This window comes from Protomyctophum parallelum, assembly GCF_964188405.1.
Source record: "Protomyctophum parallelum genome assembly, chromosome: 11".
NCBI lineage: Eukaryota > Metazoa > Chordata > Actinopteri > Myctophiformes > Myctophidae > Protomyctophum > Protomyctophum parallelum.
The window spans coordinates 35648718-35675507 of record NC_139707.1 but is presented as its reverse complement, the minus strand read 5'-3'; the positions used below and the strand labels follow the sequence as shown (position 1 = coordinate 35675507).

The window sequence follows — 26790 nt, the reverse complement described above, 5'->3', positions numbered from 1 at the left end:
TAAGTACAGTAAGTTTGAGGTATTCGTGCTTTACTTGAGTATGTCACATTTTCTGTACTTTTACTTCTACTGCACTACATCTCAGAGGCAAAATATTGTATTTGAAAACTTGAGTTATTTTACTAGTTACTTTGTAGATTAGATTTTATGATTACAAAACATGCATTGACCACTTCAGCCCTATACACACACATTACGGCCAATTGAAAATAGCAGATCTACAAGCTCACAATGCGTCGCATCGCGACACATTGTGAGCTTGTAGATCTGCTATTTTCAAATGATTTTTAGACATTTGAAAACTTGAAACGAGACATTCTGCATAATGAGTATACTTTTAACATTTAGCACTACAAGTACATTTTGATGCAGATACTTTTGTACTTTTACTGAAGTACATTTTCAATACGGGACTTCTACTTGTAACGGAGCACATCTACATTGTAGTACTTACTTAAGTTAAAGGGATTTCTTACTTCCAAACCCCAGAGAAAGCTCCAGACCACAGAAAAATCCACTGAATGTTCAAAGTTCAGGGTTTTTTTGGAGGTCATAAAACCTAAAAGAAAAACGAAAAATAAATGAAAATTAATGTCATGAAACCTTTAAAACCTTTGAACTCATACTCCCCCCCCCCCCCCCCCCCAACCACTGCTCGCGACACAGGATTGATGAGGGGAAGCGCGGCTGTGCTCCTGACTGTCCTTTTTTGTGCCTCAAGTCGTTATGTGAGTCAGTGTCACGGTGTCTGCCAATATAGCAGCCCCAAAACAAGCTCGTACTCTGCTACGGCATGATGTCATCTAGTCCCTTAATAACCTTTCCTCTGCCTGTTCATCAACTAAACAACGGAAGCACAGAACGAAGAAAAACAGTGGTAGGTAGGTATATTCTGGAAATGTTCATTTTTTTAATAAGGTGCTGAAAAAATCTTCCGTGTGACAAGTCAAACATGGTCTTTTTTTTTTCTTCTCCTCTCCTTTCCACAGAAGAACAAGAACAAGAACATTTTATAACCCCACAAAGCCCCAGGAAATGATTAATAAAAGTCGCACTGAGGAATAATGGAAACCGTGAAACCACAAAAACAGTTCTTCTTCCCAATATGCTACACGATAGTACAGTCACAGTGAGGAGGAAACAGGAACTCCATGTATGGCTCGCTCTGCGTAATTATTAAGGCAACATGTCACTCAACAAGGTAAAAGACAACCCTTTTATGTACAATGGAGCATAAAATAAAACAAATAAAAAGCAAGCATCGTCGAGATATACACAATACACCGAAAACAGTATGCCGAGCCCAAGAAAAAGACAAATAAAAAAACATTCCCCCCTGTGGCTCATGTGCATGTGCGACTGACTCAGGAGAGAGAGAGAGAGAATGTTTGGCTTCCGCCACAAGACAAAGAGAAAAAAGTCACAGAAAGGTCAGATCCAGAGAGAGACAAACCGGGATAAAATGGCAGGTGTGTTTGGTCAGTGTCAGTAACGTCAGTAACAGTATGTTTTGTTGTGGTCGTACGCATGTTGTCCCGAAAAGAGTTGACCTTCACGTCACGGCTGGAGCGCTTTCACACCGATCAGTTCAGCCTGCTCTAGAACCCATTTAGACCCGAGGAACGACATCTGTGTCGCCTTACATAGCTTCTAACCACTTTAACCGTTATTTGCAACTTTAACTGTTGGAAAAATCGTGAAAATGTGGCTTTGCCCCTGTGGGGGAGGGGGGGGGGGAGGGGCACAACATATTTTCACATGGGGGTCTGTGGAAAATTCGAAAAATATGTATATATTTGGGGTCCTTGACATGAAAGAGTTTGAGCACCAACTGGCAAACATAAGACATTTGTAGAATCTGGTCTCAGGTCTTAAATGGGTTAAGAGTGTCCGTTTCCTCAAGTGATAATGTGCTGCTCTCTCTCCGTCAGTTTTTTTTAAACTCAACTTAAGTGCAGTGACACCTGCTGGTGAGCATTGTGCCTTGCATGAGGAGGAGTAACTTGGCAGTCGTGATGTGGTTTTTACGAACATGACTCACTTCAGGGGAAAAAGGCAACGCTCAACTCGGGGTAGATAGACAGTCTGTGAGGGTTCAGGCGTAGTGCTGCTTGGGTGCAGATTCAGGGAAAATGCATAGAAAGAGAATAGAATCTACACTCTCAGAAATAGTAGGAAAAGTTCTCGTTAAATAATGTTGAAGATCAGCAGCAGCAGTCAAACCAGACAGGCGCGTTTCGGCGCGCAGGCCTTTCGTTAAAAAATGGCAGATCTACAAGCTCTTTCGATTTTTTAATAGCTAAAGTATAACATAACGCTTTAAACACCAAAAGGGATTTCCCGTCCTGGGTTTAACAAGAACTCCTATTACTGAGAGTGCAGATTTTATTCTCCTTCTATACGTTTTACCAACAGTCAAATACAGTCAACTAAAATCCCCTGGATTGGGTTGGTTGGTTGGTGCACTGCCAAGCGTTCAACGACTGACCCAAGGCTTTGCCAAAGTTTAATTATCTGTGTAAAATAGTATTAACTGTTAGTGTCGTGCTCCCCCCAATAAATATGCATTCATTTATGAATAAAACAAACAAACAAACAAAATAAAAACAAACATGTCAGATTTAGGTTAAGTTACAAAAAAAAACATGAATAAAACAACGATAGAAGACCCGTGGTCAATGGTGGACCGTATGAGAATAAAGTCTAAATGATGAAGGTGCTCCCTTAGTTTGGATTTGGATGACAGACACAGGGAATTCCACCTAGGGCTGTGAATCTTTGGCTGTCCCATGATTCGTTTGCGATTCTTCACGATTCGATTCAAAATCGACATTTTTTTTTAATTCAAAAGCATTTTTTTTTCCAGATTCAAAACAATTCTCTATTCAAAATAATTATCGATTCAATACATAGGATTTCATCGCAATCTACTCCAGCCAACTGAAGTGACTATACTACAGTAACTTGAAAATGACTGAAGACATGTTTACTGTGATTAGGGTAAGCTTACATTTCATATCACAAACACCATGTAGTGAAACTCCTATAAATGTAAAAATAAAATACAAACTTTTTGGGAAATTATGAATCGATTTTGAATCGTTCAGAACGGGAATCGCCATTCTAATTTGAATCGATTTTTTTTGACACCCCTAATTCCACCCTTCTTGCAACCTTATCCAAATCACAGCCCATGACACTGGCAGACAGATGGCCAGTGCAGCATCAAATAGTTTTAGATATAGATAATGTTCATTCTTGCATAATAATAATAATAACAGTCTCGAGGCGGAGATAAGTGTGTCTGTCACTATATGACAGGGCAATACCACATGCCACTTAACAGTGTACAGTATGTACAGTAGGTATGTCTCCCCAGCTCATATCCCATAGTTTTGAGTGGCACTTAAAAAACCCTGCTAGGAGGTCCCTTGTTTTTCCCCCCGAACTCTTCAGCGACAGGCCTGCTGGCTTGATGTTGACGTCATGCCATCCAATAATGACCTTTTGACTTCCTGTAAGTAACAGGTTTAATGCCGTCAGTTTACGGCCGTCTTTCAAGGCTAGACTGCCTATGATTAACGTTACCTTTGAACAGCCACCGAGTTGCTTGTCATTAAAATCCACTTTAAAACGGTGTAATCGCTTGTCGTAGTGTAGAAAAGCATTCCATGGCGGCGGTCACACCGGGCAGCGCACGTACGGCTTCTTCCTCCGGAAGACTCGCCATTGTAAACAATAGGGACTCCATTTCCCAGAACCCTTTGCACGCCGGCGAGACGGAATCTTTTTTGCGATGACGTTATCAAAACGCGTCTCATATCCCGTTCTGTCCCGTATGACTTAAAATGATTAAAAAAAAAAAACAATTTAAACAATGAAAACATAACTCGAATCGCAGGGAAAAGTGTTTCTACAATTAATTAACTCTGGGCAACTCGTGAATATAAGTCAAAGTGTTATTAATAGCACCATCATGGCACCTAGAGGCTCTATCATGGCATCAGTTTTGCCTTCCCATTTCTTCCTTTTTCGTAGATAACCGTATATTTGCGAGATCGGCGTCTAGCCAGTATCGGGGGCTACTTCTATTGGAAGTGCCAGTGAACTAAAACACATGGGGGGGTGGGGGGCAACACGTTAAAACATTACATCACCTGTAAAATAAAACTACAACAACAGTCCCTCATGCCATGATTGGTTAAAAATAATTAAACCGTCGACGAGCCGTTTGTTCACACACAAACGTAAGGTTGTAGATTTATACAACCCGGAGCAAAAAAGTCAGTTTGTGTGCCGTCCCATACGGACATCGCCCCATAAATCCTTTAGCGAGGGAGTGCCGCAGCGTCCCCCCTCTTCCTCTTTTTCATCCTCTTATTTTTTGTGCAATGTTTCATTGTTTAGTTCTTTGTGTGTGTGTGTGATTGATTGATTAGTTTTTCTTTGTGCTGGCGGTGTCTGTCAGACAGAGACGAAGACATCCAGGTAGAGGCGGTCGTAGGACTCCCTGAAGAAGAGGATGAGGACGAGGCTGAAGAGACACGAGCCCGTCAGAGACCAGTTCAGCCAGGACACTTCTGCATGGACGGAGACATATAGGGGGGAGGAGAGAGAGAGAGAGAGAGAGAGAGACAGACAGAGACAAAGGGAGAGAGAGACAGATGAATTGAATTAAATTAAGCATTAATAATAATTTATCCGAGGACTCTGAGATTTTGTTACTTGAAATTAATCGGGAAATGACTTGCAAGTGGTTCAGTGTATTGCTCAAGTACACACTTCAATCAACACCTGTGGCTGTACAGTTGTAGGTATAGTAATGGTACATTTAACACACACACACACACACACACACACACACACACACACACACACACGAGGGGGCAACCATGCGAGGCATCAACCTGCTTGTCTGTGGCGGTTAGGTTTCAGTGTGTTGCTAAAAGGACACTTCAACTCGTAGAGTGGAGCTGGGGATCAGAACCAGGAAGCTTCCGGCTAGCGGGGACAGCTGCTGTTCCACCTCACTTAGTTGACCGTTGTGGGGATTGGAAGCTTTGACCTTCTGTTATAGGCTGGCATTTTAATTACGTTTTACCTTCATTCATTATCCATCCCGGTTGGCTCATCTATATGCCATTACTCTCTGCTATGGCACCTGGATGTCCCATTGGGGATCAACAAAGGCTAATCTAATATCTCTGCTGTCGGGAGGAAACCTCATAACTCCAAAAACAAATTCAGGAAATTAAGAAAACCATATATATTTTTTAAAACAAAGCAATACAGCGTCATCAAAGTTGGTGTTGTAACTTTATATATTGTCAATTAATTCCATGAGAGGGGGAGAGGTGGTGGAGTTGGTTGCTTCAGCAGACATTTTGAGGGTCCAATGGAGTTAAGAGGTTTTGTCCAAAGCACTTCTTTACTACTTTCCATTGGTTCAATATTTTCGAAACAACACACAGACGTAAAGGGTGTTCAATAGCACTGATTTATGCAAAAATAATAATAATAATGAAAAACCTCAAAAATGGAGTTATGAGGCTTCCTCCCGACAGCAACGGTATACATTACATATTATGGATACCATGTTATGGTAATCATAGGGGGTCACTCTCCTGGACATTAATGACATAGTGGTTCTAACCAGTAGAGCAGCAGAAAAGAATGTCGTGCTCAGACCTCAGAGTCTGAGCTTGAGAGACTCACCAAAGCCTGAGGTATATGTACAACACGATGACGTGTTCCTTTATAATTAAATGTAAGTAATACATAATATGCACTCAGAGAAACGTAATGAGAGCTTGGAATGGAGTCGTGCTGAATAATTTATGAATAATAATAGTATGGGGGTGGAATGGCTAATCAATACAACGGTAGGAACCCCCCCCTGCCGTTCTCGCAAATGAAATAAGAACAGCTTGCGGTCTTGCAATCATCTTGATCCCCGAATAATTCAACGGCGTCGGCTTCCGTTTCCACATTATCATTGACCCACACTTGAACCTAAACACAGTGTGTATGTATGGACGGAGAGAGGGTCCCGCTTGCTCTTTTCAAGCTCCATTAAGCGGAGGAAAGGTGGAACGGGTTTGTCTGCTACAATATTGGATCTGAAGGGCAAGTCAAGAGGCTAGACAAGACGGACTGCCCTACAGCCAAAGGCCTCTCAACTAATCAACACTAAGACCAATACAGCTCTCTATCTCAAACGCAAACAGGCACACAAACACACACGCAACCACAACCCCACCCCACCACAAACACACACACGCACGCACGCAAACGCACAGTCTGGTCAACAGCAAAATCAATTGTCCTCTTTTCAAAAAGTCATTCAGCAGCACTGTCTCGGCAACATGTTGACAAGGCGTGCCAGGTGGTGGTGGTGGCCAATGTGGGCAGGCCAGACTTGATGGGGAAACAAGAATGACGGGAGCCCCCTTTTGGTGTTTTAAGGATTATGCTATACTTTAGCTATTGAAAAATAGCAGATCTACAAGCTCGTAGAGCGGCACCGAGTGACGCACTACTTTGTGTCCTCGCAGGTGATTATTTTTCTAAGTGTTGCAGTTTGGAAGTATCACTCAACGCGTAGTGCGTACCACCTGTTTTAAATTAGCACATAACGCAGGAGGCAGCGGGACGTTGCTTTACTGAAAACGAGTGCTTCCAAACTCTGACGGCAAGATGGCCGTGGTCTGCAAAACGCCACAGGTACATATTAGAGAAACAGGTCAGAACTCGGTCAGAACACACATATCCGAGGGGACAGGAACAGGGGGACAGGAACCCGGGGTTGGGGTTCGATCGGCCCAATGCCGGCGATCGATTGAGAGAGAGCAGGCTAGAGGAATAGCGAGATGGTGGCATGGGGCATTATGTGAAGCTCGTTGCCACAGAAACGGTTGATAGCGTGATGATGACTTGATTAGGCCATTGAGGGCAGCGGTGGCCGAACGGTTAGCGGAGCGGTCTTGATATCGGAAGGTCGCTAGTTCGTATCCCCGGACCGGCACGTTAAAGTTACCACCGCTGAAGTGCCCTTGAGCAAGGCATTGGACCCCTACCATGAAATGTTCTATGAGCAGGGCCTGGCTGTAAACAAGATCTTGAGCTTAGTCCAGTTACCCTGGGTAAACATAGCAACTTTGCTTTGCTTTGGCCAGAGCCCAGAATTTCATGAAAAGGTTCTGAGAAAGATTCTGGTGGCAAATTCTATGGATGATTTTTTTATGGTATCATTTAAGCCCTGGTAGCACTACCAACTTCGTAGCTTTCTACCAGTTACCACAACTTTTATATGAGAAATAACAGAAATTCTCATTTCTTTTATAAATTTACATATATCCTTATAATACAATTGAATATGTCAAATCATGCCTGGAATTGATTGGTACTGACTTATAGAACATTGTAATACAGAAGAATGCCACTTAGAAATGCAAGAAGAGGATTTTTCAACCAAAGAAAAGGACACATTTTATGTTTTTCGCTTTGTTTTAAGGTCACAGAATGTGCTATATTTTCCAAAGTATTAAACACTTGCAATTGGCATTAAAGTGTGCACATAAGACTCATTGGAAGTAATGAAGATATGAGGTATCTGAGAAGTAGACTTTAGACCAGTGGTTTTCAACCAGTGGTCCGGGGACCACCAGTGATCCTTGAGAGGGTTCCAGGTGGTCCCCAGCTAAATGATGGGAGAGTTGGTAACCAAATGGACCCCTTATATATCTTTAACTGTTGAGAGCGTAAAACAAAACCAAAAAAATTACCTGCACGGTATGGTTTCGTTTTACGCTCTCAAGAGTTACATTAAAGGACCACTTCACCACTTTTCAACCTATCTTCATATAATAGGTCCTCACTCATTTTTTCAGGTGGAGCGAAATGCCTTCACGACGGACGACGTACGTCGCGACGTATATTTTTCCGTCGCAACGTATATTCGAGTACGTCCTGGCGTAAATATCAATTCGTCCCGGCAGAACGGACTCGTCGCGGCTATATCTACCCGTTTGCGACGTAATATGTTGGCTATTATTTTCCGTCGCGCCAGAACGGGACTCGTCGCAGCTATATCTACCCGTTGTGGCGTGAGCTGGACTCGTCGCGGCAGAACGTGACTCGTCGCGACTATATCTACCCGTTTGCGACGTGCGCCTCGCCGGTCCGGTCTCCAGGCGAGCCTGCGTCCTTCATATATATTTTTTTCTGCTCTCGTTGGACTTAACTTTAAAAGTCCAATGGAACACCTCTTTGTAACGGGTCGCTGTAGTATAGTGGTCTAATTCCTCGCCTCTCTATTCTTTTTTGCTGAGGACGCTGGTTCAATTCCCGCTCGCGGCAAACCAAAATTATTATATTTTAGACAGACAGACAGACAGACAGACAGACAGACAGACTGCCTGTCTGCCTGCCTGTCTGCCTGCCTAATGTATTGTAAATAATGTATTCATTCCATACGGCTATTTTTTTTTAATATAAAAACTTTTGTCTTTCGCGCGATTCGAACCAGCGTCGTCAGCACCAAAACATTGAGAGGCGAGTGATTAAACCGCTGAACTACAGCGGCCATACGTTACAAAGAAGTGTTTCATTGGACTTATAAAGACAATAGCACCCAGCTGCAGTCTCGCAAGGGGAGGGACCGGAAGTGCTTTTATTTCCGGCTTCCACGTGCACAAGCGCACATACACGCACGCGAAATATAATGCGCGTGCACGACACGCACTTGCTGGTGCGCGCTTAAATGCCGGGTGTATATAGTACCATCTGTGCTTAAACATAATTACGTGGTCGGTTTGGAAAAGTTTGAAGTAGTTTGTTGTAGGTAATATTTTAATTGAAAGCTTATTAGTTGGTGGTATAAGTGTGCATATTTGAAGAAATGCAAATCTAACAATAATAAAATGATATGCAATAATAGGCTAGGCCTATATGGTCGATTATAACATAATGATATCAAGGCATTTAAGTAATGTAATAAGTTGCTATAACCCCGTACCCCTGTCCCACACACACCATGTCCAGACCATAGATCACAGACACACGACCATATGCATTTAATTTACTATGAAAACCTGCATTTCCCGTCAGTCAGTCAGTAAGTGTGTCATGTCACGCCTCGTGTCATGCCTCCATATATGGTCACGCCTCATGACACGTCACACCGCCATATATGGCCGTTTCCATATGATATAAGATCCCGACACTGACCTCATCAAACCCTGGATAGCCATACATTGAAAAGACTGGATCATCACCTAGATCTCCATATATGGAGCTGAGGCGGCCAGCAACTCTACATCTGACCTCATAATGTAATAATCAGCTCATAATGTAATTAAAAGACGAGCACATAACTTAATAGATTTTTCTATAATGTAATAATGTGTTACATTAAGAACCTCCACATAGGCGACTCATACTGTAATAAAACTTCATAATGCAATAATGTCTTTATAATGTATGAGCTGATTATTACATATTGCATTATATTTCGCGTGCGTGTATGTGCGCTTGTGCACGTGGAAGCCGGAAATAAAAGCACTTCCGGTCCCTCCCCTTGCGAGACTGCAGCTGGGTGCTATTGTCTTTATAAGTCCAATGAAACACTTCTTTGTAACGTATGGCCGCTGTAGTCCAGCGGTTTAATCACTCGCCTCTCAATGTTTTGGTGCTGACGACGCTGGTTCGAATCGCGCGAAAGACAAAAGTTTTTATATTAAAAAAATATAGCCGTATGGAATGAATACATTATTTACAATACATTAGGCAGGCAGACAGGCTGTCTGTCTGTCTGTCTGTCTGTCTGTCTGTCTGTCTAAAATATAATAATTTTGGTTTGCCGCGAGCGGGAATTGAACCAGCGTCCTCAGCAAAAAAGAATAGAGAGGCGAGGAATTAGACCACTATACTACAGCGACCCGTTACAAAGAGGTGTTCCATTGGACTTTTAAAGTTAAGTCCAACGAGAGCAGAAAAAAAAATATATGAAGGACGCAGGCTCGCCTGGAGACCGGACCGGCGAGGCGCACGTCGCAAACGGGTAGATATAGTCGCGACGAGTCACGTTCTGCCGTGACGAGTCCAGCTCACGCCACAACGGGTAGATATAGCTGCGACGAGTCCCGTTCTGGTGCGACGGAAAATAATAGCCAACATATTACGTCGCAAACGGGTAGATATAGCCGCGACGAGTCCGTTCTGCCGGGACGAATTGATATTTACGCCAGGACGTACTCGAATATACGTTGCGACGGAAAAATATACGTCGCGACGTACGTCGTCCGTCGTGAAGGCATTTCGCTGTCTCTCCATTTTTTTCTACTCAGTCTGTGTCTCATAGGAGGGCTGTGGGCAGTTCAGAGTCCCGTCCACCAGTGACATCATCGTATAGGCAGATTTATTTTTTAAACAAGATTTATTTTACAAAAATGTTTAGATTTGTATTATCGTGAGAACGATAATTAGCTTGACGTCACTGGTGGACAGGTTTCTGAACTGCCCACAGCCCTCCTGTATGAGACACAGACCGAGTAGGAATTTTCTTTTGGCATTCATTTTTATCATGAACATTAGTCCAATCATATGAAGGTAGGTTGAAAAGTGGTCCTTTAATGTTAAACATCTGAATTACTTCATTTACAAGAAATCTAACTCCAATTAGAGAATGTAGAAGAATTGTAGCCTCGGAAACCCAGACGTTTTTATTTCCAGGGAGAGAAAAAAAAGTCCACTTCAATTCGGCATAGAGTAGTGCAAACATTGCTCACTCTCTGCTGATTTCTGATCGTCTGACTCTGCACCTTTGTTACATTGACACACACGCACACATGTACACACACACTCCTCTCTCTCTCCGTCGCTCTAAGTAATTAGTCTCATGTCGCGCAGGTGCACATAGTTTCTCCCGGTGGATCCTGCCGGCAGCTGCCTATGCCATAAAAAGCATAGGTGAGTTCCATGCTAAAGAATTGTTATTTTGATCAACGTTTGACAACAGTATGGAATTGTGTGTCAACGTCTCAACGAATATTCTGTCGTTTTGAGTCCGAGAGGCTACATCTTATCAAACGGCGGTTCCGTAGCTCAAATGCTGAATAAATAATGGTCCTTGATATGGAAAAAGGTTTAATAGTATACTGCTTTAGCCCATTTTGGGCGGGAACCCCTTTTGGTGTTTTAAGCATTATGTTATCCATTAGCTGTTGGAAAAATAGCAGACCTACGAGCTTGTAGGTCTGCTATTTTTGAAAAATCGTGAAAATGTGGTGCAAATCTTTGAATATATATTCTTTCAGAGCGAACGTTTTAACTCAAATCTATGCTTCTGGGGGGGGGGGGGGGGGGGGGGGGACAACATATTTGTCAGATGGGGGTCGGTGGCCAATTACATATCATTTTTGGGGGTCCTTGACATGAAGTAGTTTGAGAACCACTGACATAGAAACAGGTATTTCAGAGAACTTTCAGAAAGTTCTTTCAGCCCTAGGCTATAATATAAGGCCACAGGCTCGGCCCAAATAAAAAGCCTTGGCAATAAGCCTCGTTAATCAAAAAGGGGTGTGAGACGGACAACGGGAGACCCTGGGATGGAGACGACAGGTTAATGGAGTTGTGTTTGTCTGACCCACCATCTCTCTCTCGCTCACTCACTCTTTCCTTCTCTCTCACTCGATTTCAAACACACATATGCATCATAGAGACTCATCCATTTAAAGTGTGTGTGTGTGTGTGTGTGTGTGTGTGTGTGTGTGTGTGTGTGTGTGTGTGTGTGTGTGTGTGTGTGTGTGTGTGAGTGTGTGTGTTGTAACGGTCTGCAGCCCTGTGTGAATGCTAATATGGGCCTGAGGAGCTCTTGGGTAATTCAATATTGTGCTGTGGTAAAAGTGGATAAGCAGCTCAATCACTCCCCTCTGACATGTAAAGGAAGAGCTTGGAGCGATAATGTGTGTGAGGAGCCCAGCGAACTACTATGGATCTATTTAAATGCTCTGAGTTGAAGTAGGAGAGGAGGAGGCCCAACAACTGAACTGAGTTGAAGTAGGAGAGGAGAGGAGGCCCACAAACTGAACTGAGTTGAAGTAGGAGAGGAGAGGAGGCCCAAAACTGAACTAAACTCCCCTAAACTATATAATGTGCTCAGTCAGTGTTGATTTCTATCTTTGACGAATACCATGACAGAAAATGTTCGTCAACTACCTTTTTTCACTGACGAAAAGTTAATCAAAACTAAATAAAAACTATAACTAAACTATGACTAAAACTAAGACTAAATATACTGACAATTTTGTCAACAAATTAAAAAAACTCGACTCAAATGGAATTAGGGAGGGACTAGTGGACAAGAGATGCAGTATGAGTAAAATACATTGATATTTAGTCGACTAAAACTAGACATTTCCAGGTGACTAAAATGTGACTAAAACTAAATGAAAACTACCGGTATTCAAAAACTAAAACTAATCAAAATCAACACTGATGGAAGTGGCTGATTTCACGCACACACGCACGCAGTTGCATGCACGCACACACACAATGCTGTACGTCACATGCAATAGCCTAACATTGCATTCCCTGGATAATTGGGTTAATTGCTCTCTCTCTCTCTACAGCTGACAGGTAGCTAATCAGCAGGTCATAACAGCAGCCATGGGCGCCACACTCCCTCTCCGATACAATAAAAACGCCAGAAATGTTGTCAGAGCAGAGGATTCATTACAGGAAGGGAGCACTTTAATTGGCTGTGACCCCCCTGTCACGTTTAAACGACCCAATGCTGTGCGGGCCGTCACTCGCTATACCCACGGATAATTTGAGGTTAATAAATGTGTCTGTGTCTCCGTGATGACTGCTAATAACTGCGACATTGGCAACAAAAACAAGGACAAATCGCAGAAAGGCATTGAGACATATCGACGACGAATTTTTCTGAAAAACCTCTGTTTCAATGTCAGTGGTTCTCAACCTTTTCCATGTAAAGGACCCCTGGAATTATCCGTATTTGGCCCACCGACCCCTCATCTGAAAATGTGTGGTTCCAGGGACCCCCTCCCCCCAGCCCCAAAGATATGAGGTAAAAACGTTCGCTCTGAAAGAATATATATTAAAAGATTTGCGTCACATTTTCACATTTTAAAATAGCAGATCTACAAGCTCGTAGCGCGGCACTCGGTGCCACGCTATGAGCTTGTAGATCTGCTATTTTTCAATAGCTAAAATACAACATTCACATAGGCCCTCATTTATCAACCGTGCGTACGCCAAAATATGGGTACACGCCAAAATTACCGACATTTTTTCGACATTTACCATTTCCGGCAAAGCTTGAAATTGAACTTGAGTAGGACAAAAAGTCACGTCTGGTCGGGAGCTGGCGTACGCTTTGTCCTTGGCTGTTTTTCTGTCGTACACAAGCGTGTATTGTCTGTTAATTAATTGATTCGATGTGTTGTGTTGCCGCTTTACCGGACAAGCCGTCATTTACCATTGACTTGGCAATTTGATGTACAGAAGAATATCCGTCATACAAAGTCCATAGACTTATCTTGTCAGGATCTGCCTTCTGTGGGTTTTGTTTGGTGTTCCTGATTCTTATTTTGAAGTGATGCTTTGTGTTTCCTGTCCTACCTTGTAGTAGTTTCCTGCCTTGTCTCACCTTCCCTGATTTTTGGTTCTTTGTTTCACCTGTGTCTTGATTTTCCCCAGCCAATCCTTGTGTTGATTTGATTTGAGTTCACCTGTGTCCTGTTAATCTTGTGCCTATTTAAGCCCTGTGTTTGGTTGTGTTCCCTGTTGGATTATTGTATTGTCACCTGAGTTCCAAGTCTATGTTTTGTTTGCTAGTGTTACCGCTATACTGCTATACTAGGTCTTTGTTTGAATAAAGACTTCTAAGATCCCGACTTCCTTGCATTTGGGTCCTGCTTGAAAACCACCACCCTGACAGAATAATCCAACCACGTCGGACCCAGCGGGAAGATTTTTTATTCTTCAAGATGCCAGCAGTTTGGAGCAAGCCACTATGCCCAGGTCTGTCAGTGCTCACACCTGTGACACATGCCTGTACTCTGCCATCTCTGACTCCTGCCCATGCCTTGCCCACCCAGGGGCTCCACGTTCCTCACCCTGACCGTTATGGAGGTAATCCTGAGACATGTGACTCTTTCCTTGCCCAGTGTTGGGCAGTTTTTGAGGACCAGGCACGTGCCTTCTCCACTGAACATTCCCGCCTGGCTTATGTGAGATACATGCTCACAGGAGAGGCCCTATCCTGGGCTATTGATGCATGGGAGGAGGAACAAAGGTTTTGCTCCAGCTACTCCTCTTTCACAACAGAGCTGAGAAGAGTTTTTGGTTCTCCAGTGTCCAGTGTACCCGAGCCCGTGCTGCCCAGCACCATCAAGCCTGTGCTGCCCAGCACCACCGAGCTGCCCAGCACCACCGAGCTGCCCAGCTTCACCGAGCTGCCCAGCGTCACCGAGCTGCCCAGCGTCACCGAGCTGCCCAGCGTCACCGAGCTGCCCAGCGTCACCGAGCTGCCCAGCGTCACCGAGCTGCCCAGCGTCACCGAGCTGCCCAGCGCCACCGAGCTGCCCAGCGTCACCGAGCTGCCCAGCGTCACCGAGCTGCCCAGCACCACCGAGCTGCCCAGCGTCACCGAGCTGCCCAGCTTCACCGAGCTGCCCAGCTTCACTGTGTCCAGTGCCGCTGACACTCTGCAGCCTTGCACTTCATTGGCCCTCCCTACACCTGCCTGTTCCGTAAAGTTCCCAGATCCTGTCTGTAATGACTCGGTACCCGTCTACCCTGAGCCGACTCCAGCCCAAGACCCATTTGAGGGGTCTCGTTTGGTCGTGTTCAGGGGAATCCGTGGGACCTCCAGAAGGGGGCGTGAGCGCCATGGCTCCCGATACCACCAACGTTCCCTGTTGCCCAGCGTCCTGGATGCTTCGCTGCCCAGCGCCTTGGAGTCCTTGCTATCCAGTGCCCAGTGTGTGTCACTGCCCAGTGTTCAAGAGGCTCCACTGCTGCCCAGCGCTACAGTGACTCTGCCCCCAGTTTTGCCTAAGATTGTGTTGGCTGGTCCTGCCAACATCCTGTCTGTCCCCACCTGTAAGTCTGTGTCCTCGTCTGTTGACAGTTTGCCAGGAACCCTGTCCCTTTTCCCTGCTGACACCCCTGTTGAACATTCTGAACTGCCTCTGGTTGTCGCTGTTGTACCCAACCCAGTCTCCCCACAGCCTCCAGACCCTTGTTCTGCCATTTCAGTGTCCTCCCAGCCACCAGACCCTTGTTCTGCCATTTCACTGTTTCCACAGCCACCAAACCCTTGTTCTGCCATTTCAGTGTCCTCCCAGCCACCAGACCCTTGTTCTGCCATGTCAGTGTCCTCCCAGCCACCAGACCCTTGTTCTGCCATTTCAGTGTCCTCCCAGCCACCAGACCCTTGTTCTGCCATTTCAGTGTTCCCACAGCCACCAGACCCTTGTTCTGCCATTTCAGTGTCCTCCCAGCCACCAGACCCTTGTTCTGTCCTCCCAGTGTCCCCACAGACACCGGATCCCTGTTCTGTCCTTCCAGTGTCCCCTCAGCCACCAGACTCCTGTTCTGACCTCCCAGTGTCCCCCCAGCCACCAGACCCTTGTTCTGTGCACCTATTGTCCCCACAGCCACCAGACCCTTGTTCTGCCCTCTCAGTGTCCCCTGAGCCACCAGACCCTTGCTCTGTCCTCCCAGTGTCCCCACTGACACCGGAACCCTGTTCTGTGCTCCCAGTGTTCCCTCAGCCACCAGACTCCTCCCCACAGTGTTCTGTCCTCCCAGTGTTTCCCCAGCCTTGTGAGGCCTGTTGTGTTCTCCCAGTACCCCTTCGACCACCTGACCAATGTTCTTCTCCCCCTATGCCCCTGTCTCAGTGTCCACTACCCCAGTCCCTGTCTCCATGTCCTCCTGAGCCTTTGTCCCCATGCTCTACAGAGCCATTATGTCCCAGCCCTCTTCAGCCTCTTTGCCCTAGACCCAGCACTGCTCATCATAGTCCCATTTCTAGCCCTGTCCCTGGCCACCTTTCTTCCCCAGTTTTGCAGCCTTTCTCCCCTGTGTCCCAGTATGCCAGCCCCTTTGTTCCCCAAGCTACTTCCTCTTCCCAGCCTCCTCTGTTCCGTTCTGAAATGTCCTGCCCTTTGGTGGAGGGTTCGCTTGGTCTGCCTACTGCTCTCCCTTTCTGTGTGTCTGCCTGTCTCCCTCTCTGTGTGTCTGCTAGTTTGTCTGCTAGTCTTTTAGTCCGTCTGTCTACCCCCCAGTCCTCCTGTCTACCCTCTGACTTTCGTTCCCGCCTGATGTTGTGTGAGATCACCTGTTTGTCCGCTTGCCTGCCTGTGTGTCAGTTAATCTGTTTGTCTGTTGGTCTGTCTGAGTTGATGCCTGTCTGCTTGTCTATGTGCCTATCTGCATGTCTGTCAGTGTGTTTGCCCACTTCAATGTGATTCCGGAAGTATGGTTGTGCGTTCCGCTGTCTCTCTTTGTCTGTCCTGTGGAGTGTGGAATGTCTGTAGCCTGCAGTGTTTTCCTGGTTCTGGTAGTTTGTCAGATTTTCACCTAGTTGTGTGTTGCCTGTTTGGATGTCTTTGCCCTTGTGTGCGTCTTCTTGATTGCTTGTGTGCGTGATTCCTACTCGGTCTTGTCTATTTTCTGCCCGTTTCTCGTCACCTTTTCCTTGCCAGTGTCCTCTATCCTTCTCTCTGTTCTGTATTGGTCAGTCTTCCCCAGCCCCTCTCCACCCTGCCTTAGTCCCCAGCCCCTGGCCCTTTACTATAGTCCAGTTCTGTTTACGCCCTGCCCCCTCTGTCCTGCCCTGTCCCTCCAGTTCAGTCCTGTCCCTCAGTGCAGTGCCCTGGTCCCTCCTGTTTGTTGTTTTTTTGGTGCGTCTGGGGATCCGCCCCTTTGAAGGGGGGTATTGTCAGGATCTGCCTTCTGTGGGTTTTGTTTGGTGTTCCTGATTCTTATTTTGAAGTGATGCTTTGTGTTTCCTGTCCTACCTTGTAGTAGTTTCCTGCCTTGTCTCACCTTCCCTGATTTTTGGTTCTTTGTTTCACCTGTGTCTTGATTTTCCCCAGCCAATCCTTGTGTTGATTTGATTTGAGTTCACCTGTGTCCTGTTAATCTTGTGCCTATTTAAGCCCTGTGTTTGGTTGTGTTCCCTGTTGGATTATTGTATTGTCACCTGAGTTCCAAGTCTATGTTTTGTTTGCTAGTGTTACCGCTATACTGCTATACTAGGTCTTTGTTTGAATAAAGACTTCTAAGATCCCGACTTCCTTGCATTTGGGTCCTGCTTGAAAACCACCACCCTGACATATCTACACGTGACGTCATACAAAGTCCATAGACTTAGTCACACGTGACGTCAGAGGAGGACACAATGTCTTCTGGTTCTGTTGGCAGTGAGCACACTGTTGGTTGTCATGGCTACCAGTTCCCACCTGATGTTGTGTGGGAGTTCTGACTGGTCCAGATCGTACTGAATAACTGCTAGTTTACATAAAGTCTTAAGAGAAGGACTCAAGTCTAAGATGTGAGCCAACACATCAGTGGGTGTGTTGGCTCTGTGCTTGTGTCCTCCAAAAAGAATGATACGATCTCCCACCATGCAACACCTCATATACTGTAGTACATTGGACCTGGTCCTTTCCCCTTGGGCTCAACCTTCTTCCAGGAGAAGGTCTCTGGACGGAATTTCCACACATCATTGAAGGTCTGGTTACCGTTCCAGCCACCAAATATGTACAGCTCTCCATTGTAGGTAAATGCTGAATGACCCCAACGTCCTTCTGGAAGCGGCTGTGCAGAAGGTGTGGTTGACCTCTGTGTCAAACACTCTGATGGTGTTGTAGTACAGTACAAACATCTTTGTCCCGATGATGGTGACAGAGTGATATCCTGAAATATCCTGAACTCGGGGGTCGGGAGGACGGGACCGCGGCGTGCGTCGCCAACACATACCAGCACACATGCAAGCAAGCCTTCATCCATATGTTTATGATTCGTTCATCAATGATCAAATCACTACATAAACGTTGATTATGACTGCCTTGACGACATGATAGCCTATCTCTCATGCAGTCATCACTGAGTCACCCACAGGACTTTAATATCACAGCAGTGCGCAGTATCACGCCTTCGCCGTGCACGAATGGGTAAAATGTATATAGGCCAGCCTACAAACTAATTCCATTCATGGCGATGCGATGTCGATGTACGTGTCATGTACGTGCGTGCGTGCGTGGACATAACAAGGCAAGCGAGGTGAGAGGGAAGGCCAGATAGATTTCAGCCGTCACATTTATTAACGTCAGAACGAAATTAAGGAAGGATCAGCTGTTTGCGATCACTTTATAAATGCCGTGGCGACGTGGGTGTACTACGAAACCTGCACTCGAATCTGTGGCAGATTTTACACTCGATTGATAAATGAGGGCCTACAGTATATGCTTAAAACACCAAAAGGGATTCCTCCTCCGTCCTGAATGGATTAAAACAAATGATTAATCCGCCACGACACCCACTTGTTTCTGATGTCCTCCCGCTTCTCAAACAAGGATGTTAACGCATTGGTGCATCAGCAGAGCCATCAGTCAGTTCATCACATTAAAGAGCCTATTACAGTAAATGCCAGTTTGGAGGTATTGGATGAACAACTAGGCCTGAGGGGAGACAGAGAGCGTCTGTCTTAATCAGTCTTAATTGAGGTCAACACGGCATTGTAATTAATGGGAACTCTCAATATGGCTCGTTTTGAGATTTGAGTTAAGAGTGGGGGACAATATTATAATTCACTGGAAAGCTGCATTAGCATACCGAGAGAAGTGCATTAGGTATTGCAAATGTGTACGTTTGCCCTCGTTAGTATGCATGGGATAACATGTACTGTAGAATAGATTGATGGGAGCTGGTGAGTGTGCCTACCTGCATTATTCAAAGAGCCAGTGTGCGTGTGTGTGTGTGCTCAATTGTGTAAACACATCTACAGTAATAATATAGCGTTTGATGTACCTATGTCAATGCTTCTTCCTGTGTGTGTGTGTGTGTGTGTGTGTGTGTGTGTGTTTGATGTACCCATGTCAATGCTTCCTCCTGTGTGTGTGTGTGTGTGTGTGTGTGTGTGTGTGTGTGCGTGTGCGTGTGTTTGATGTACCCATGTCAATGCTTTCTCTGGCTCAAGAGCCAATCCTCTCCCTAACATAATAAAAAAAGGAGAAACGGAATAATAAATAAATCAAACTGTTGATTCTCTCAGGAGTGAGGGAGGGAGCGCTACACAGAATTGACTTTCTTTCTTTTCACCTTGACAGAAAACGTCACATGGGGGTTGGAAAAAAAAGTCTCGCCTCGCACAGACGACGTGATTCGCTTCTTTCAAGCGTGTTGTAAAGTTTAACGGAATGGAAAATGGGGAGAAAACAATAAATAAATAGAAAAACATTTTGTGGAAAATGGTGGCAATTCTTTGACTGTGTGGGTCGGTTGGTGGTGCCTGGTCGGTGGGCTCAGACCAGTGTTTTCGTCGACTAAAACTAAGACGAAAAATGTCCGTGGACTACCTCTTTTCACTGACCAAACTAATAAATGGAAACTAATAGAGGGTATGCGTGTGACATCATCATCATACCCGGAAGTTATGCGGGAATGCCTACTGAGTGGCAAAAAACTACTTTCTGGCCTCGACAGCTCATACATCCAAACAGAAAAGTCCTATTTGAATCCATTAAATGACTTTAAACAACATTACATTCACTTTGCCACTCACTTTGCCACTCAATCTGCCATTCACTTTATGCATGCGCATACCCTCTATAGCTAAGCTATGATGACTAAAACTAAGACTAAATATACTGACGATTTCGTCAACAAAATGTAGGAAGGGACTATAGTGGACAAGAGATCCAGTATGAGTAATTTTACACTAGGTTGCATGCTGAAAGTAGCCGATCTACAAGCTCACAAGCTTGTGAGCTTGTAGATCGGCTCACCTGTAGATTTAGTCGGCTCACCTGTAGATTTAGTCGACTAAAATCTTACATTTAGTCGATTAAAACTAGACTAACACTAACACATTCCAGGTGACTAAAATGTGACTAAAACTAAATACAAAGTATTCAAGTGAATATGACTAAAAACTAAAATTTGTCTGTCAAAATCAACACCGTTCCCCTGAATGTTCTCCCCGCAAATAGGGATGGCTACTAGGCGGCTTCGTGTGGTTAACTGACCAAAGCAAATAACTCAAGACTGCTTTTTAACAATTAACAGCAAACCAAGCGCCGCCACTTCCACTCCTCTCCCCCTCCACCCATTCGGCCTGCCGCCGTCTCCCTGCTTTCGTATTCTGCCCACCGCAGCGCGCTAAATCACACAGGCACAGCAGATGAAAATGGGTACGGTTCTGAATTTCCATTCATGTTTCTCAGTCACAGAGAGCTCTTTTGGAATTTAACCCATTTAGGCCTGATCCCGATTCTACAAATGTCTTCTAAATCCCGACAGTTTACTATTTCATGCCAAGGACCCCTGGAATGATCTGTATTTGGCCACGACCCCCATCTGAATATATGTTATTCCCCAGAGTCAAAGATTTGAGCTAAAAAAAAACGTTCGCTCTGAGAGAATATATATATATATATTCAAAGATTTTTTCAAAAATAGCAGACCTGATCTGCTATTTTTCAACAGCTAAAGCATAACATAATGCTTAAAACACCAAAAGGGTTTCCCCGCCCAGAATGGGTTAAAGCACTTTGTGGGGAGGGGGTGGGTGGGTTGGTCGGGCAGACGGCACTCACTGAGCCGAGACCTCTTGCTCCGCGCACATATTTAAATGGACACGGCAGTTCTAAATTCATAAACGTGTTCTGGGCTCTCTGGCTTGCGAGGAAATGCGCTTCAGAAATGCAGAAGTGGGCAGTTTGGGGGCAACATGAAAGCAAAAACCTAAAATGAACCGGAAACTGGAATTAAATGAGAATCTTTTGAGGTGGAAAAAAAATATTTTGCCAATTCTTTCTTTTCTTCTTCAACCGATAGGTGGGATGTCGGGCGGGGGGGGGGGGGGGGGTTAAAACGAGGAGGCTGGTATGGAATTTATCAAGTCTGAAGCCTGCTTGTTATGTGCCACCTCCATTATAAGGACTACACAAATGGAATAAAAAAAAAAAAAAAGGAAGACAGACCACCCGAAACCTTTTCATAGGGAATTTACATAATACATTAATCTACAGGGAACAATCTCTTTAGGCAAACACAGAAACACAGCTGTTTTTTATTTATTAAACAGGGTATGAAATCTAGTTCCGTTTATTTAATTTTTCTTACTCACTGGTAACTTTATGCGGAGGGTTTACTGAGGTTCACCTGCTACTTTCACAGTCCTTTAAATAGCCAAAATAAATCTACTGTACAAGCTCAGCTATGTTCGCTATTCGACACGACACGACAAAGAATCTACGACAAAGTAAAGTGTCGTACGACGAAACCTTAAAATGGTTAAGAGAGAGAAAAGCACCTCCAAATTATGGTCGCTACATATCAAAATGGCCGACAGGAACAGATTATCTCACCAGCCACGGTTTACAGATTTGTGGTCATTTCATTCATGTTTAATATGGCATAGTGGCAATGTGGCATGATACATTCTACACTATACCTGATCGAAAATAAACTATCTAGACCGATTGTGTCTCACAGATTTTGTCGACGAAATCTACAGTTGATTTAGTTGTAGTGTGTCGGGCCTTGATGCCTGATAATGGCTGATTTTACACTTGCTCAAAATAGTAGATTGGCTATTTTCAGCATGCAACCAAGTGTAAAATGACTTATACTGGATCTCTTGTCCACTAGTCCCTTCCTAACATTTTACTCTAGCTTTTATTTGTTGAGGAAATTGTCAGTATATTTAGTCTTTAGTCATCATAGTTTTCATTTAGTTTCCATTTAGTTGTCGTCGGTGAAAAAAGGTAGTCGACGAACATTTTCAGTCACAGTCATAGTATTAGTCGACGAAATTAACACTGGAATCAGGCGTATCTGCCAAGTGAGCTATACTCCGTCTGATCGTCGACTAAAACCAAGACGAAAAATGTTCGTCGACTACCTTTTTTCACTGGTGGAAACTAAATGAAAACAAGCTATGATGGCTAAAAGTAAGACTAAATATATTGATTGTCAACAAATAGAAACTAGATTAAGAATGTTAGGAAGGGACTAGTGGACAAGAGATCCAGTATAAATAAAAGACAAGTCATTTTACACTTCATGCTGAAAGTAGCAGATTTACAAACTCACAACGCGTAGTGTAAAAACAGTAATTTACGACGGCGTCAACACGCAACAAAATACATTTCAGTCGACTAAATCAACTGTAGATTTAGTCGACTAAAATCTTATATTTAGTCGACTAAAACTAGACTAACACTAACACATTCCAAGTGACTAAAATGTGACTAAAACTAAATTAAGTTTCATTCCAAAAGACTATGACTATAACTAAAATAGAAATTTGCTGCCGCGAGCGTGTGGGATGTGAGGAGTCAGTGGAGCAGTAGAAAACTCCATCATCATGGCCTTGATAACTCTCTTCAGCCGTCAGACGCAAGTTATGTCAGCAGCATCCATCTCAGCACATCAGACATGCGTTTACTTTACACAGACAATCGCACGCACGCACACACGCACAGCGCGGGCACGCGCACCAGGCGGGCCTTGATGGTGTCGTACGTAATCGCTGATTTTACACTTGGTCGTATCATATGCTGAAAATAGCGATCTAGAAGCTCACAATGCATTGGCAGCGTGACGCGTTGTGAGTTTGTAGATCGGCTGTAGAGCGTCATAAAAATGACTTGTCTTTTTAGTTCTACTGGATCTCTTCTCCACTAGTCCCTCCGTAACGTTTTACTCTAGTTTTTTATTTGTTGACGAAATCGTCATTAAATATTTAGTCTTAGTCATCATAGCTTAGTTTATATTTAGTTTTAGTCAGTGTCAGTGACAAAAGGTAGTCGACGAAAAATTTTCGTCATAGTTTTAGTCAACGAAATAAGCGCATGCTCGCACACACACACACACACACACCTCTGCCCATACCAAACAGTCTATATATCAGTCAGTCCCCCTGTAGAGGACTCATGTATACTTTATAAGGCCTGTGTGTGTGCGTACAGTATTTGTGTGCGCGTGTGGCGGTGTGTGTGTGTGTGCGTGCTTTGGATCGCAGCTGCTACATGTCAATCTCCTTGATGCTCTCTGTCTGTCGGCGTCTGTCTGGACCATACACAGCCTTCTAATCCATGATTAATCACCAACACGGACCCAACTCCCGGCACGGGGAATACAAAACGCCATCGCTTGTGATTAGAATCAGCGGGACTAACAAGTTCAGGGTCTCTTCACCCCCCCCCCCATCCCCCATCCACCTTCCATCACTCTCTCTCTCATCTCAGCTCGTCCATTAATGAATATTGAGCAGGACTCTTGGCTCGCTCCTCTGCTCGACGCTTTTACAGAACAGGGGATACAGCTCATGGCAGAAAGGCAACTGGCCCATTAAAACCCATTTAGACCAGAGGACGATTCTACTAAAATGTCTTCTGAATCCTCTATATTTATTATAATGCCGACGCTAGATAAACCCAGGCTCGTTCCCGTTCCAAATTGTAATGCATTAGTATTATTATTCCATGAAGAGCGGGAGTAGAGGGATTATATAAAGTAGGGCTACACTGTTGACATCAAAATCAGTATCACCAAATCAGTTGAGACATTTCCATAAAAGCCCCTACATGTATATGATGAGAAAGCCTGATTGTTCAAAATTGTGTATTTTTGGTGCAACTCCCCCCACCCCCCCACCTCTCTCGCTCTCTCTCTCTCTCATTAGCATTAGTGCAGCACTATCCCTCTCTCTGTTTCTGGCACAACAGCGCCCCTACTGGTACTCATAGTCATATACTGGTGCTCATTAACCAACACATACTGTACGCACATAGGTGAACACAGGCATTGGAGTGGTTGCACCACACAAAAATCGTGAAAATGTGGCGCAAATCTTTGAATATATTCTTTCAGAGCGAACCTTTTTAACTCAAATCCTTGCTTCTGGGGGGGGGGGGTCCCTGGAACAACATATTTTCAGATAGGGGTCGGTGGCCAAATGCATATAATTTTTTGGGGGTCCTTGACATGAAATATTGAGCACCACCGATACAGAAACATGAGGATATTTCAGAAAACTGTCAGGATTCAGAAGACATTTTTTTATTTCGACGTCAGGCCTAAATGGGTTATTTATAAATGTTTGACTCGTCTCGACTTGAAAACATACGGAGAGAGACTGTCTGTGCTAGTCATGCTCGTTAGTGAACTGAAGTCCTCGTGCCCCCCCATCCCCCCCGGAGAGCTTTTGTCAGCCCCGGGTCCCGTGGGCTGGCTGGCGCTACAACCACCCACAACTACACTAGTGTAAAGGCTTGAGGATGCAGTTGTCAGGCAGCAGCTGTCATTAGCTAGCTTCCACCTGCCTGTGACGGCAACCGCGGGAAGAGAAGAACTTGGCACTATAGTGGGAGAGTGAGCGTCATGAATATTTATGAGGGGATCTGGAAATTGTATCTTCCTATTGACTAAAACAAAGGAGGGAGAAAAGAGAGAGAGCGTGTGTGTGAGAGAGGGAAGGAGGGAGAGAGAGAGCATGTCCCATTCTCTCAAAGTATTACTCATCATTCCAGTTGATTGGCTTTGTGATGTGAAGGTTAATCAGACCGTGGAGAGAGGTGGGCAAAAACAGAGGCAATGGGTTTAAAGAAAAAGGAAGCACGCACACACACACACACACACGCGCACGCAGACATTATACGCTCACACGGGATTGGATGTGGATCTGATATGATTATTCTGGCTGCCGTTAAACCCGCGCATGCATGCAGGCAGAGACGAGAAGTATGTCCTCTTTGCCCCGGTGTCTGCATTAGACTTAAAAAAAACGATGCTAGGCTGGCAAACTATAGTGGGAGAGATAAAGCAGAGGTTAAATCACAATCTCTGCTTCCCCCCCTTGCAGAACCGAGTCTCATTAATTCATTCTCGGCGGGAACCCCTTTTTTGGTGTTTTTTTTCGCTTTCGCTGTTGAAAAATAGCAGATCTACAAGCTCGTAGCGCGGCACTAGCTTGTAGATGTGCTATAAGATCATGAAAATGTAGTGCAAATCTTTGAATATATATTCTTTCAGAGCGAACGTTTTTTAACTCAAATCTTCTTGGGGGTCCCTCAACTGGAACTACATATTTTCAGATGGGGGGTCGGCGGCCAATTACATATATTTTTGGGGGTCATTGACATCAAAATGTTTGAGAACGAGAAACATGGGTTTTTTTCCCCAGAAAAACTGATTTAGAAGACATTTGTATAGAATCGTCCTCAGGTCTAAATGGGTTAAGAAAGCACGTTGCAATACATGTAGACACAGATGTACAGACACGCACACGCGCGTGCACACACGCACACGCACACGCACACGCACACACAGCTCAGAATCCTCTGCCAAGTTCTCTCAGCCCACGACTACCGGTATTAGCATTGCCAAGTAAAAAAAACCCTCCTGTGGTCTCGCCTGCTGAACCCTGACCCGTCTACCAAACATCGTACATGATACGGTTACCAACAGATACGTGTCATTTTCTTTTGTATATGCAGAACAATACTTGCCTGAGATTGAGCCAGAAGAAGAAGAAGAAGAGGAATAAAAGTAAAAAGATATGATTTCACATTCCAAAAGCCTGATTGTTCATGACATGCAATGATGACCCACATCTCTCTGGTTTCATCATCCATTGGCCGACTGCCCGATCATGTGATTGTATGTGTATGTGTGTGTGTGTGTGTGTGCGCGGTCTTTTGTGTGTGTGCTGTACTGTTTAGTTGTGTGGTGCTGAGTTACGTGTCTCATCATGTCTATAATCGACCAACCAATACCCAATACTACTACAATTCAAGGAAATTAATAGCGGGGGGGGGGGGGGGGTGCTATGGACTGCACCTAGTGTCTGTCTGTCTGTCTGTCTGTACGTACGTACACACGCGTTCCACACCCCCACAGGGAGTGCAGTGCCCGGTGTCGAGTCGGTCGGACCCACGGTTGTCCAGAACTGCCACAAAGGGCCTCTGCCCGGGCTCTGGACAGGGCCCCTGCCCAGTGCCCATGGCTCCATATACTCCTTGGGCCCGTTCTGACATCACAACCCCTTCATATTTGGGCATGCCTGACACAGAACTCCATATATATATATATATATATATATATATATAGGAATAAAGGGAACACAGAGAGACGGATACAGAAATCTCCATATATGGGCATAAAAGGTGACCCAGACAGACTGGGTGCTCTACAGCCGGGGCACACCGCTCTAAAAGGTGACCCAGACAGACTGGGTGCTCTACAGCCGGGGCACCCCGCTCTAGTCATTATAAAAGGTGACCCAGACAGACTGGGTGCTCTACAGCCGGGGCACCCCGCTCTAGTCATTATAAAAGGTGACCCAGACAGACTGGGTGCTCTACAGCCGGGGCACCCCGCTCTAAAAGGTGACCCAGACAGACTGGGTGCTCTACAGCCGGGGCACACCGCTCTAAAAGGTGACCCAGACAGACTGGGTGCTCTACAGCCGGGGCACACCGCTCTAAAAGGTGACCCAGACATACTGGGTGCTCTACAGCCGGG

The 26790-nt window shown here is 44.9% G+C and overlaps 1 protein-coding gene across 2 annotated transcripts in view; it reads right to left on the bottom strand.

Moving 5' to 3' along the window:
- Positions 1–315: 315 nt before the first annotated feature.
- Positions 316–26790, bottom strand: part of slc49a4 (solute carrier family 49 member 4) — an 87213-nt gene continuing 60738 nt past the window's right edge. The window contains exons 9-10 of one of the 2 annotated variants that reach the window (XR_014569918.1): positions 3589–4580; positions 316–3511 (exon numbers count right to left, since the gene is read on the bottom strand). Coding sequence is in view for 1 of the 2 variants with exons in the window: in XM_083776087.1 (XP_083632213.1) it covers positions 4465–4580 (116 nt within the window). In the remaining variant the exon portion in view is untranslated. Of the gene's footprint in view, positions 4581–26790 lie in introns of both variants that reach the window. The other variant, XM_083776087.1, reaches the window with a different exon arrangement.